Source organism: Betta splendens, chromosome 12 (assembly GCF_900634795.4).
Source record: "Betta splendens chromosome 12, fBetSpl5.4, whole genome shotgun sequence".
Lineage (NCBI taxonomy): Eukaryota > Metazoa > Chordata > Actinopteri > Anabantiformes > Osphronemidae > Betta > Betta splendens.
The window spans coordinates 4,295,731-4,307,500 of NC_040892.2; the positions used below are offsets into that span (position 1 = coordinate 4,295,731).

At 42.3% G+C, this 11,770-nt stretch overlaps 3 protein-coding genes across 11 annotated transcripts in view; 1 reads left to right on the forward strand and 2 right to left on the reverse strand.

The window, feature by feature from the left end:
* Positions 1 to 587: 587 nt before the first annotated feature.
* Positions 588 to 5,794, reverse strand: gmcl1 (germ cell-less, spermatogenesis associated). Of its 7 annotated transcripts, none has more exons than XR_003787759.3 (16): positions 5,441 to 5,768; positions 4,715 to 4,910; positions 4,508 to 4,631; positions 4,309 to 4,405; positions 4,126 to 4,223; positions 3,918 to 4,030; positions 3,736 to 3,801; positions 3,573 to 3,657; positions 3,410 to 3,500; positions 3,167 to 3,307; positions 2,770 to 2,839; positions 2,600 to 2,675; positions 2,364 to 2,509; positions 2,064 to 2,151; positions 1,403 to 1,974; positions 588 to 998 (listed from the first exon to the last, which is right to left on the reverse strand). XR_003787759.3 is itself a non-coding variant. In XM_029168982.3 (16 exons), exons 2-15 carry the CDS (start codon positions 4,888 to 4,890, stop codon positions 1,834 to 1,836), a joined length of 1,512 nt encoding a protein of 503 aa, XP_029024815.1. In that variant the 5' UTR covers positions 4,891 to 4,910; positions 5,441 to 5,768; the 3' UTR covers positions 588 to 998; positions 1,806 to 1,833. The 7 variants fall into 7 exon arrangements, 5 of the variants coding, with proteins under 5 accessions (XP_029024815.1, XP_029024814.1, XP_029024812.1 ...); XR_003787758.3 differs by having other exon boundaries at positions 588 to 1,003; XM_029168982.3 differs by having other exon boundaries at positions 1,806 to 1,974.
* An 809-nt stretch (positions 5,795 to 6,603) lies between these two features.
* On the forward strand, positions 6,604 to 11,153 carry ggcx (gamma-glutamyl carboxylase). 3 transcript variants are annotated; one of them, XR_003787757.3, is made up of 15 exons: positions 6,604 to 6,788; positions 6,973 to 7,161; positions 7,252 to 7,410; positions 7,520 to 7,685; positions 7,787 to 7,865; positions 7,961 to 8,067; positions 8,174 to 8,337; positions 8,444 to 8,745; positions 9,016 to 9,147; positions 9,233 to 9,384; positions 9,452 to 9,621; positions 9,698 to 9,828; positions 9,912 to 10,059; positions 10,136 to 10,357; positions 10,447 to 10,586. XR_003787757.3 is itself a non-coding variant. In XM_029168947.3 (15 exons), exons 1-15 carry the CDS (start codon positions 6,764 to 6,766, stop codon positions 10,604 to 10,606), a joined length of 2,289 nt encoding a protein of 762 aa, XP_029024780.1. In that variant the 5' UTR covers positions 6,606 to 6,763; the 3' UTR covers positions 10,607 to 11,153. The 3 variants fall into 3 exon arrangements, 2 of the variants coding, with proteins under 2 accessions (XP_029024780.1, XP_055369409.1); XM_029168947.3 differs by having other exon boundaries at positions 6,606 to 6,788; positions 10,153 to 10,357; positions 10,447 to 11,153; XM_055513434.1 differs by lacking the exon at positions 6,604 to 6,788 and having other exon boundaries at positions 7,024 to 7,161; positions 7,281 to 7,410; positions 10,153 to 10,357; positions 10,447 to 11,153.
* Positions 11,154 to 11,202: 49 nt separating this feature from the next.
* Positions 11,203 to 11,770, reverse strand: part of snx24 (sorting nexin 24) — a 3,757-nt gene continuing 3,189 nt past the window's right edge. Inside the window, exon 7 of the mRNA XM_029169068.3 lies at positions 11,203 to 11,770. This exon is cut by the window's right edge and continues 833 nt beyond it. The gene's annotated coding sequence lies outside the window, so the exon portion shown is untranslated.

Sequence of the window (11,770 nt, forward strand, 5' to 3'; positions counted from 1 at the left end):
ATCAGTGATGGTACATCTTTATAATAATGAAAACTGAGTAAAATGACAGCCCTAAAGCATAGAGGCTTGATTAAAAGGTTGTACCACCAAACACTGCTCTGATCAAATCAAATTTTTACAAGTTACATGAGTATTTGTTGTTTTTACACAAACAGACCTCATCCGGCCCTTTGATCACAATTCATGGAAATTCTGTTCAAATACTCCATTAGAAAAACTGCAGTTGTCTAAATAAATCAAACTAACTACAGAGAAGATGTACTGAAGGAACTTCTGTTTTTTAGTGATCAACTGAGACAATAGTATCAACAGAATAAGCACCACGGGAGGAACCATGATCAGATTCAAACTAGTGAGAATACTCATTATTTCTAAACAGAAATATATCTAATTCTAATACATGATCTAGACATTACTGGAACCAACCTGCTGGAACCATGAGGAAAATCAGACCTGAAGTTTTAGGAGATGTTCAAAAATAGACACCAAAAACTATAAGATAAACGGAATAGTTGTCCAGTGCAGCAGTAAAGCATAAATTCAGCATGAACATACAGGTAGCTGAAAGAAAGAACGTAGAGACACAATAGCACCACAGCCCATGTGAATGGGCAGTTTATTGGCAGTCCAGATAGGTTTCCGTTTTCTTTTGCACAAATAAAGCAATACAAATGACATTAAAAAAATAAATAAATGCCAAATAAAAAGAACTTGTTGAGCATTTAACTTGATCACAGATACAGCAGCAGATATACAGGCAAATAATACTGAAAATTTGAATGACCTCAAGTTGACCATGTTTTAAAGCGTGAAACAAATTTCCAAAACTTGTACATCTCCCCACACGTACCAGATGCGCTGCAGATGTTTAGCCAACATCAAAGACCGGAAGTGACCTTTTAGCCCGGCATAGCTGGTACAAACTGCATAAAGTCTGAGGTGAACGTTTGTGGGTTTCACAGTAAACAGAGAGCTGGTGTCGGTCCCTTGTCTTCCCACTGCCCTGCAAGAAATTACTGTTAATCCTGGTTTTTTGACCTCACAATGCTCATTCCCTTACAAAAACATGTTTTTGGATAAGAATTCAACTGTACACATTTAATCCAAAAGGTGATGATGCTGTTTAGACTCTGCCACAGCTGTTGAGTCAGATACAAAAGACAGGTGTTATCTGTTCCAACCAGAACAAAAAGATGTGCATCCATTAGATGCATTCTCTTTTCAGTGATGGTTATATGACCAATATATATGAGCAGGTCTCACACTTTCCCTAGTCGGAGTAACAGCAGCTTTTTGAAAATGACCACTTGGTAATGGACAATGTATGCTCTTGTGAGAACTTGTTCAATTAAAGGCGAGATAAAGGTTTATTTTCAGACAAATTCAAAAGGATGAAACTAACCCTTGATGGATTCGTAGTCAATCTAACAGGAGTGAAAGAGTGTGATGAATATTGTGGACTATGATGAGGCAGTTTTTCCTCCCTGTGGTGTCGATCCATCATCACATTCCCATATTCCAGGATGGCAATATATCCATATATAGGTGTAGGTAAGATGAATCCTTGAGTGGTCCTCACAATCACTAGACCTAAATATTATAGTTTTCCATTGTGATGATTGGTCCAGAAGCTCAGTACCACCACTTCCTAGCCCAACTCAGAATACTGAATATCGAGATACAAAACACATTGCCTTAACGACTCACTGAGTCACAGAGCATGCAAACACTATGTCCAAAGTCAAAATGCTTTTACAATGACAGTGGACTGTACATAAAAGCTTGTGACAGTGTCTTGATGTTACCAAAGAAATAGTAGCAGCTGAACAGGCATCAGGACCCGGTGCGAGCACTGCATTCAGGTTCTGGCGAATCTGGGCGGATTTCTGACTGGGGCGAGGTATACAGGAAGTTACAGCATACGTAGAGTGGGAATGATAACAGCCGGCTGTCGAGGTTCATCACCACATACTCCTGTGTGATTGAAGGGAAAAATGCTAAGTAATCCGAAACTATGTTCAATAAAGGGACTAAGCATCTGTAGGTTAACAGCACTGACTGACCTGGTCTTTCTCAAGAGTTAGTAGCTGGTAACCTGTTGAGCGACTGCAGACCAGTTTTCCACGGTTGTCGAATGAGGCAAGACGTAATCTGGAAAAATTAAATGGAACAAGGATGGTGAAATGTCAACTGTAAATATACCACTACTCCCTGAAAATGCTTGTTCTCCTATAGACCTCTATGTAAAAGCAAATACGACTCTCACGTCAAAACACAAGCAGTAGCTAGAGAAACCACCTACTGTGTAATTGGTGAATTCATCACTTAACATATTAGACAAGTGCAATAATCACATGGCAGACCTGTATGCCAGATGTCTTCGAGGTTGCAGACTCACAGCGCCTCCACATGGCTGACTCAGAGTGTTCCTTTTGAACACTATGAAGCGGTTTGTGTAGGTCACCAACAAGTCAAAACCAAAGTTAAAGCCTGTCCACCGCCAGCAGTACTGACAAAAGGAAAACACCACAGTTTCTCTCAGTGGAAATTGTTGAATGTTAATTCAATGAAAGCAAAGATTGTTGCATGACTGACTCACATCTCCATCTTTGGTGAGTTTCCTGCCACACCTCATACTGCTTAGCTCAAACTCCTCTTTGTTAGCTTCCTGGGGACTAATGACAGACAGGCAGCACCATTGTCACAACTTTAAAACACTGTTCATAGTCATAATGACTGCAGTCTATTAACTTGTGTACGCGCTCTTACCCATTATCATTATCAAATTCTGTGCGCAGCATAGCAAACCACTGGTTTTTGTACACCGACGTTAACCAATCTAGAACATAAAATGCATTTAAACAATGTTAATGTGAGTAAATGCAGGGATGAGAATCAATGACATAACAATAAACCCATTTAGTGCTTTAGTGAGAAGACTGATTTAAGCTCAAAGATAGAAACTGTTCAATTATGTAAATAATGATAACAAGGACTCCCAGCTTGCACTTTAGTCTTAGTTCAGAGGTTCTGGGGACAGTTTTCTAAAGAAACATGCAAAGTTATGTCAAAATCTACTAAAAATAATTTAAATTAAATTAATCCTCACAGGTTTTCTACTACAGAAAAATCAGGTGGGATTATGTCGGACAAAACTGCATCTTACCAGGGGGTAAAATATTATCTCTCTCCAGGATACGTGCAGATGCGAGATCATTGATGATGTACTGAAGACGAACATATTTAAACACAGAACAAAATGGGGTCCCCTCCTCCGTGTTTAAGAAAGGCTCCTTTTCACACAGGTCTATAGACCAAAATACAGAACTGACAATCAAACATTTTGTGTGGTGACAAACAAGACATTTTGATAATTAAATAGAACATTAGAGATGCAGTCTTACTGTACCTGTCCTACGTTTGCAAAGCCAGGCATCAGCATCGGCCAGAAGCTGCTTGATGGGGCCGTCCCAAGATGGATTCAGTTGGAGAAACATCCACTATAATAATAAAATAAATTAGAAAGGACAGTGCACATATTAAAGTAAGCACATCTAGGAGCTTTAAGGTACCTTTTTCAGAGCAGTGTATACGTCCATCTCCACCTGCATGACGAACAGGTCTGATGACTGAATGAGCTGCTCCATCACCTCTGCCCTGTAAATGGAGTGCAGAAGAATCAGATACTTTAGCATTTTAACTCAACACAACTGATTGTAAGCTGTGTGCACATACCCTAGTTCTTTCATCAGCTCAACATTCTGGTGGGTCATCAGGTTGTTTAGAAGCCACTCAAGACACCTGCATACATAGATTCACAAACATACAGTTTAATATATATCAAGTAATAATAGTTAGTATAGTAATAATTAACTAGTCCTTTTTAAAAAAAAATAAAAAATAAAATAGATTCTGACTTTTTCATGACGGAGTCCAAGCCATAGATGGTGGCACAAGCGTAATAGCCACAAACAGTTTTTGCACTGATGTTTTCCTTCATAGTTTCACCACACTGCTGGATCAGACCATCCTGCCAATAACAACAAACCACAAGTACTGATTATCTTCTGTGTCATATGACATGTACACACGCTTGAGTCAGCCAATTTCTTTCAATCTACTAACCAGCTGTAGCATACACGCAGCAGCAAGTATACTGACGACTCTACTGGGCTTGATCAGAACATCATCCCGGTACAAAGATCCAAATACAACCTGTAGAGCTACACACACAAAACAAAGGTCATTACTACAAAACAAAGTCACAAAACTAGCAAAGCCAGTTGTTTTCCCTCAAGTCTCTCTCACCTTCAGTGTCTATGTTCTGGTCTGGGATCTCCAAGTTTATTTCCATCATGTTAGACTCCTTCCAAGAGCCACTAAACATGCTGGAGAAATATCCAGACTGCAAAATGCACAGAAGGGAGGGGGGGGTTAGAAAAGGACGAGGACAACACACATGTAACACAGATGCTTTTTGAGGAGTTGCTGTGACTTTATATTTCACCTGGCACAGGTAGACTTTGTGGAGGTTCCACTCCTGTCCCAGAGCACAGATGCGAATGTCACTATTTTCCCCGTTGAGGAACAAAGTCTGATAAATATATCTTGATGTGCTTTTTAATTTCTTTCTAAAACACAAAACAGAGGGAATCATCGAGAGCAAGGCATTTGACAGTAAATAGATAATTGATCCTTTGGCTACTTAAGTTACCTGCGAGGTGTATCTAGTATGGATTCATCCTCCTCTTGTTCACTGTCACAGTCACACTGAGCATTTCGTTTCCTCTTCTTGCATTCGCAGCTGTGTTTGTGACCGGTGCTTGTTCCCTCTGTAACCTCCTCTGGTCCCTGAGCTGGGTACTGGAACCTGGAGCCCAGACTTCCCATTGCTGTGTTTTAAACAAGATCTAAAGTATGCAAAACAGCTGTCACAAACTGTGCTGTATAGTAAAATGACATCAACATAACAACAATGGACCAAGACTCAGTTGCAATCAATATATTTAACCTAATGCAAATTTACTTTAGACAATTATCCAACAAAGGCTTGTTTAGTTTCACCAATATAGATCACATTAAATAAAATATTACAATTACACGTATTTGGTTTCCTTAAAAATTGGCTTCCAAAACATTAGCACTAGACAAAATAAAAGTAAAAAAAGATTGCGATGTAATGATGATTGTTTTCATATTCAATGACAATATCAAAAATTACATTATAAAGTCAAATAAAAGGACCGTCTCAAAAAAATTGGGTGAAATTTGTTGGTGTATTTACAGCTGTTACATTCTCCTCTTATTTGTACTTTTTAAGTCACAATACGGAACAAAACGAGTCGCTTGTGTCCAAAACAGTGTGATCCACTGGCTCCCTCCTTCACCGAGTCTCGTGATAATTACCAATAACAACGACGACGACTAAGCGGAACATTACCTGACGCTTAACTCAGAGCAGCCCGAAGGAGAGGTGCACGGCTGCTTTGGACGGTGTACACCGGCTGGTTATCTCCGGTCAGCCCGACGACGCTGACGAGCCAGTTGGACACGAGCTAGCTAAACTCAAAATTAGCTTAGCTGCAGAGTTCACGCACAGACGATAACAGCGCTTCCTCTCATTAGCTTCGCCTTCACATCTCAACTAAGATTGCGGTTTCACTCACAATTTACTAATTTAGAGTCAGTTGATCCCAGAGTTCTGAGACGATGTGGAACTACCTTGAACGACTGTGGTTGCTATTGTTTTTCTTCTTCTCTCACGTGAGCAGCAGCATTTGTACGCTGTTACAGACTCACTGGCGCCGCCTGTCGCAATAAAGAGGAATGTGAACTAAACAAATATTGTAATTCTGTGCATGTTCACTTTATTATTTATACAAATTTATTTATTTTTTAATATTTGGAAATTAGGTTAATAGAATGCTAAACACGTACGTGCTAGATAGCAGCTGAACTCTACTAACCACTCTGTCGGTCTTTTTCTGAGTTCAAAAGACTAAATCAATATTTACACTTTACCTTTACTTAACAAGGAGTTTTAACAGGGCATTGTGAGAAACTGTGTAAACATGTTAATTGAATTATTACCTTGATTTTAATTATAACAGCCCATGCTCCATACTATGTCAAAAAATAACATTGCTCTATTCTATTACTTGCACTGCCTATAATAATTTTGAAGTAATATACAGCCTCCAAACGACGTATTATTATTGAATAATACTATTGAATGACAGTTTCTACTGTCTAAATGACAATAGAAAGTTTAAAAGTGAGTGTCTATTCTTATAAATATATCTATCGGCAATCATTTTGTGGAGACAAGCAATACGGCGCATCACTGCCACCTGGTGGCAATTAGTTGTAGTCATTCATACAGACTTAAAACGAGTTATATATAATACTAGTTTTTTTATTTAGTAGTATTTTTATGTTTGTTTCTTATGTTTGTTTCTATACAGACTAAGAAATTGCGTTACATTGTTTTTCCAAACGTATTAACACAAGCCAGCGTGTGGCCGGACATGACGTCAAAGTGGGCCGTCACGGAGGACGAATCAGCCAATCAACGATGAGCACCTCTTCCACAACATTCCGCACCCTCCCCAACCGCCCTCCTCCCAGTGCCCGGACCAGGGTATGTGCGTGGGACTGTGACACGTAACTTGGTCGCTTCCACTGAGCACCTCCACCTGGGGCAGGGAGAGCACAGACCCCCTGTCCCGAAACGAAACCCGTGTTATTCGGAGTATTTCCTAGCATGGAAGCAAGGGACTCCACGGCAGGTGAGGTTCTCGTTGCAATACCAATTTGAGGTTGTTGTACTGTGAAATGATCATCTAGTTCTACAAGTTAGTGTCTGATGTTTATTAATGATGCTTCTCTGTGAGTCGCATTCTGTTTAGTGCAGAATCCCTTCGACCTGCTCATCCTGTTTAAAAAGAACACGTGTTGTTGTTCGACCTCTAGGTGCTCTGGCGAGCAGCGATGGGGAAGAACAGGCTGCAAAGAAGAACGCAGCTCCCAAAGAGGCCAGAACCAAGGTGGAGCAGATCTTTGGGTTCGGGAAGGAAGACCTGAGGTCCTGGCATAGCCTGGTGTCCCTCCTGAACCGACCCTCTGACCCGGCTTCTCTGGGCATCTTCCGGTGCTTGTTTGGTAGGCAAAGCCAGGAGCAGTTTGCTCATCTGGTTGATTTTGCTGGAGCTGTGAACAGTGTCTTTCTTGATCTTGTGTCTCTTTATGTAGGTTTGCTGATGGCTATTGATATCACACAGGAACGGGGCCTCAGTCACTTGGACTACAAGTATCTGGATGGGGCCCCTGTGTGCCGCTTCCCCCTCTTTAACTTCTTACAGCCGCTGCCGCTGGACTGGATGTACGTGGTGTATGTGGTGATGTTCCTCGGTGGGTCCTGACTGACTAATGATTTCTATAATACACTAAAGGAGTGCCTCAGCCTGTCTGTGTTGCATTACCAACAGATTGCTATCCTAACTAGTGTTTCTAATCAAAGGGGCCCTGGGCATCATGCTTGGCTGTTTCTATCGCCTCTCCTGCCTCATGTTCATCTCAACGTACTGGTACATCTTTTTCCTGGACAAAACGGCCTGGAACAACCACTCCTACCTCTATGGCCTCATTGGATTTCAGCTCACACTAATGGATGGCAACAGATACTGGTGAGGTGATGCTTGTTGTGCTGTCTGTGAGGGTTTGCTTGTATATTTCCCTCGTGTCTGAGTGAGCAGAACCCGGTGTTCAAACCCCTGTCTGTCTGTAGGTCCATTGACGGATTGCGGAGACCTACTATAAGAAATGCTCACGTGCCTCTGTGGAATTACACGTTACTGAGGACTCAGGTCTGTCTTTTAGTGACGTTTACTTTCTTATAATGTTATTTTTCACTTACAAATGGGTACGTGGAACCTCAAGATTTGCTTGTTGTTTTTAAAAGATATTTATTGTATACTTCATCGCTGGAATCAAAAAGCTGGATGCTGATTGGGTGGAGGGATATTCAATGTCATACCTGGCTCATCACTGGCTTTTTGATCCTTTCAAGTAGGTATTTTTAAGCAGCACAGTCCAGACATCCTAGCTCTTAACCACTAACTGTTTATCTCAGTACTCCTGCTCTAAATCTGCCCGTCCACATTATGTTTTACAGAATCATTCTTCCTGTGGACTTGGTGAGTGTACTGGTTGTGCACGGAGGCGGTCTCGCTTTGGATCTGACCGCTGGCTACCTGCTGTTTTTCGACGTTACGCGACCTTATGCGTTTTTCTTCGTCACCTACTTCCACTGTATGAACTCTCAGCTTTTCAGCATAGGTCCGTCTGTCACCTTACTTCACCCGAGGCATCCGTCCTGTTGCCTTGCTTTTCCTTTTTATTCTCAATTCCAGCATCATCACAGTGAGTTTTTTATCGCCCACAGGCATGTTTCCATACACGATGCTGGCCACCACTCCCATTTTCTGCTACCCCGACTGGCCGAGAAGATTCTTTGCCCGTTTCCCAGCATTTCTCAGGGAAGGCCTCCCATTCTGTGCACCCACCCCTCAGCCCAGCACCTCCTGCGTTTACCCTAAGGACGAGGCCACTAACAGTGAAGGCCAGGAGACGCTGTCTGCCCCCAAAACCTCCAAATTGAGACTGAAGCACAAACTGGGAGCCATTTTTACCATTCTTTACATAATCGAACAGTTCTTCCTGCCTTACTCCCACTTCATCACACAGGTACATCAACCTCTTGTGCGCCTTTAGCTTAAAGCAGGATTTACTGCTGTATTTGATGGAAAAACAAATAGGTAAATAGTTGCATGCACGTTCCTGTTGATAATATTCTACATAACACGGTTGCTTAATCAAAGTCAACAGTCATAGTCCACAGCAAACAACAGCATGGGGTGAAAGCCCTAACGAAGCAGATGCTTATCACCGCTTCTCTGATGTCATTCCATATATTCAGCGGGAAAATGGTTATGTGTAAAATATCTGTTTATCCAGGGTTACAACAACTGGACTAATGGATTGTACGGCTACTCATGGGACATGATGGTTCATTCCCGCAGTCATCAGCACGTTAAGATCACCTACAGAGACGGGAAAACTGGTGAAACCGGATACTTGAACCCCGGGGTGAGTAACGCTGTCAAAGAGCGTCACTCTCTTGAGCTTGTGTTTGCTGCTTTACTGACTGAGAGGCACGTCGCCTGCGCTGTAGGTGTTCACGCAAAGCCGCCGCTGGAAAGACCACGGAGACATGCTGAAGCAGTACGCAACGTGCCTCAACCAGCTGCTGCCCCGCTATAACATCACAGACCCTGAAATTTACTTTGACATCTGGGTGTCCATCAATGAGCGTTTCCAGCAGAGGTATGAGAGCAAGCTGAACGTTAACGCTAAATTATAACGTCAAAGCTAAACTCTAACTCTTCCTAAGGATCTTCGACCCTCGTGTGGACGTCGTGAGGGCTGAGTGGTCACCCTTCCAGCCAAACAAGTGGCTCATGCCTCTCCTCATAGACCTCTCGCCTTGGAGGCTCAAGTTCCAGGAGATCGAGGGCAGCTTGGACAATCAGACTGAGATCGTCTTTATCGCTGATTTCCCAGGTAACGTTGTCTTTAGGTGTGAACTGTCGTTTGCGGTTCTGCTCAGACTCACGCACACGCACGTGTCACTCTTTAGGTCTTCACTTAGAAAACTTTGTGAGCGAGGATTTGGGCAACACCAGCATCCAAGTGTTGCAGGGCAATGTGATTGTGGAAATAGTGGAGGAGAAGAAGAATTTCACTTTGGATCCTGGTGAGCAGATAAAGGTACAGCTCCTCGTCATCATCATTCACATTATACTGGGACTCAAACATTATCGTATTTATAGTAATGTGTGCTGTGTGTGCAGGTCCCGGCTGGAGCTTACCATAAAGTGTACACGGTGTCCGAAGGACCTTCCTGCTACATGTACGTCTACGTCAACACCACAGAAGCAGCGCTACAGCAGAACTTCACCAAGCTGTCGGAGATCCAGGAGCGCATTCGCAATGGCACCGGTGAGAAAACCCACCCACGTGGTGGAAAGTGTGTGGTGAACGTGGCTTCTTAGCTTCAACGTGAAACGCTCAGCAGACTGTCTCCTCCCGCAGAGACCGGGCCCCTTCCTCCAGAGCTGCAGCCCCTCGCCGCTCCCGAAGGTGACCAAGGGTCAGAGGTCAACGCCACCGACCCCATCGTGAAGCTCTTCCTGAAGAGGCAGCGCCGCTTGAGGCAGGTGAAGAAACGGCGGGAGGCTGGCGTTCTGGAGCGGTTCGAGCACTTCACTGTGAAAAAGTACTACTCCATACGGAGGGGGTGAGTGTGTACACAAACGGATACTGTAGAAGTACTGGTTAGATCTGCGTATTCAGTATTCTGATTTGTTTGTGCCTCTTTTCTGTCAGATTCTTGATGACAGCTATTGCTTTGAGGAACCTGGCTGTGGGTCTGCCTCCGCTCGAGCAGCTGACGAGAGAAGTCGCCTACGCCAACTTGAAAGAGCCTCCGACAGAAGCCAACCACGACGAGCGGCTGAAAGATGAAGACGTTCACACAGAACTTTAAAGCCACAGCTGGGACCATAGATGCCGTGTTGAGTTTGGGTGCTGGATCGCACACTCCCAGCAGGTGTGTGTCACTAAGGCTGGACATCAAGGATTTTCTATTTCTGTGTTACAGAAATGTTGGCATTTCAGGTTTTTTCTATTTATCATAGCATCTGTTTGGGATTTAGATTTTTTTGTTATAGCTACAGAAAAACCAAAACACCGAACAGTAACAGATGCGCTTTGCTGTGTAAGATTATCACATGATAAAAGCAATGAATAAATGACTTCTGGAGGTCAGTATGGTTCAGTCTGTATGTGATCAGCCTTTATTGATGCTTCTGACTGAGGTAGAAATGTGACTGAAATTGGAGAAGTGTATGGAATGATGGTGATTAACTAATCATTCATCTGTGTTCTTTCTTTTTTTTGCCCAGCTGTAATTTCAAACATTTCCAAGCTTCTCCGTACTGTTTTATCTCCTTCTCCGCCTGTTTATGCTACAATCCTGTAATGTGACAAAAACTGTTTCTATTCACTTTTCTAATAAAGAGCTTCTAATGTCAGACTAATTATTTCAATTATTAACAAAACAGATTTCATTATGATTACGAATGACTGCAAATAATCCATTTTATTGGTGTCAGTCCATGTTAAAGTGCTACAGGAGAATTTGATTGTTCGCTGTAGGCTGACGTTATGGCACCTGGACAAGGTTTACATCATCAGATCACAAATATTAATACATTACACAGTATAAACACACACAAACCTACATCTACAGCAATCTACAGGTTAATTGTCATTTAATGTTCAGTACATTAAATGTATGTAAAGTACAAATGTGCCGCAGTGAAGGTCCAGTCACATGAGAAAGCTAATCATCATCATGATCATGATGGAACACTTCATACACTGTGAGATGCTGGAGAGATGATTCATGGTGTGTGTGTGTGTGTGTGTGTGTGTGTGTGTGTGTGTGTCAGAAAACCAAACCAGTTACGTGAGAAGCGACAGATAAACAATATTTATACTAATGTCTTAAAGTCTCTGTGATTCTGAAGTCTGAAGCAGTTTTACAGACTCAGGGTTAAATCAGCTCTGATCTCCTAATAAAAGCTTATGAATGACCTTTTTCACGTTAATACTATTTTGCATAGACTAGAACTAGTATTAGAGGCTG

Bases quoted from the DNA above. Each gene is read 5' to 3' on its own strand.
- ggcx (XM_029168947.3), top strand. From the start codon at position 6,764: ATGGAAGCAAGGGACTCCACGGCAG. The intron at 7,866-7,960 runs GTCTGTCTTTTA...TGTTTTTAAAAG, and splicing joins ACACGTTACTGAGGACTCAG to ATATTTATTGTATACTTCAT. The intron at 9,148-9,232 runs GTGAGTAACGCT...CCTGCGCTGTAG, and splicing joins CCGGATACTTGAACCCCGGG to GTGTTCACGCAAAGCCGCCG.
- gmcl1 (XM_029168980.3), bottom strand. From the start codon at position 4,890: ATGGGAAGTCTGGGCTCCAGGTTCCAGTACCCAGCTCAGGGACCAGAG. The intron at 2,840-3,166 runs GTAAGATGCAGT...TTTATGTTCTAG, and splicing joins AGATAATATTTTACCCCCTG to ATTGGTTAACGTCGGTGTAC. The intron at 2,676-2,769 runs GTAAGAGCGCGT...GTCTGTCATTAG, and splicing joins GAATTTGATAATGATAATGG to TCCCCAGGAAGCTAACAAAG.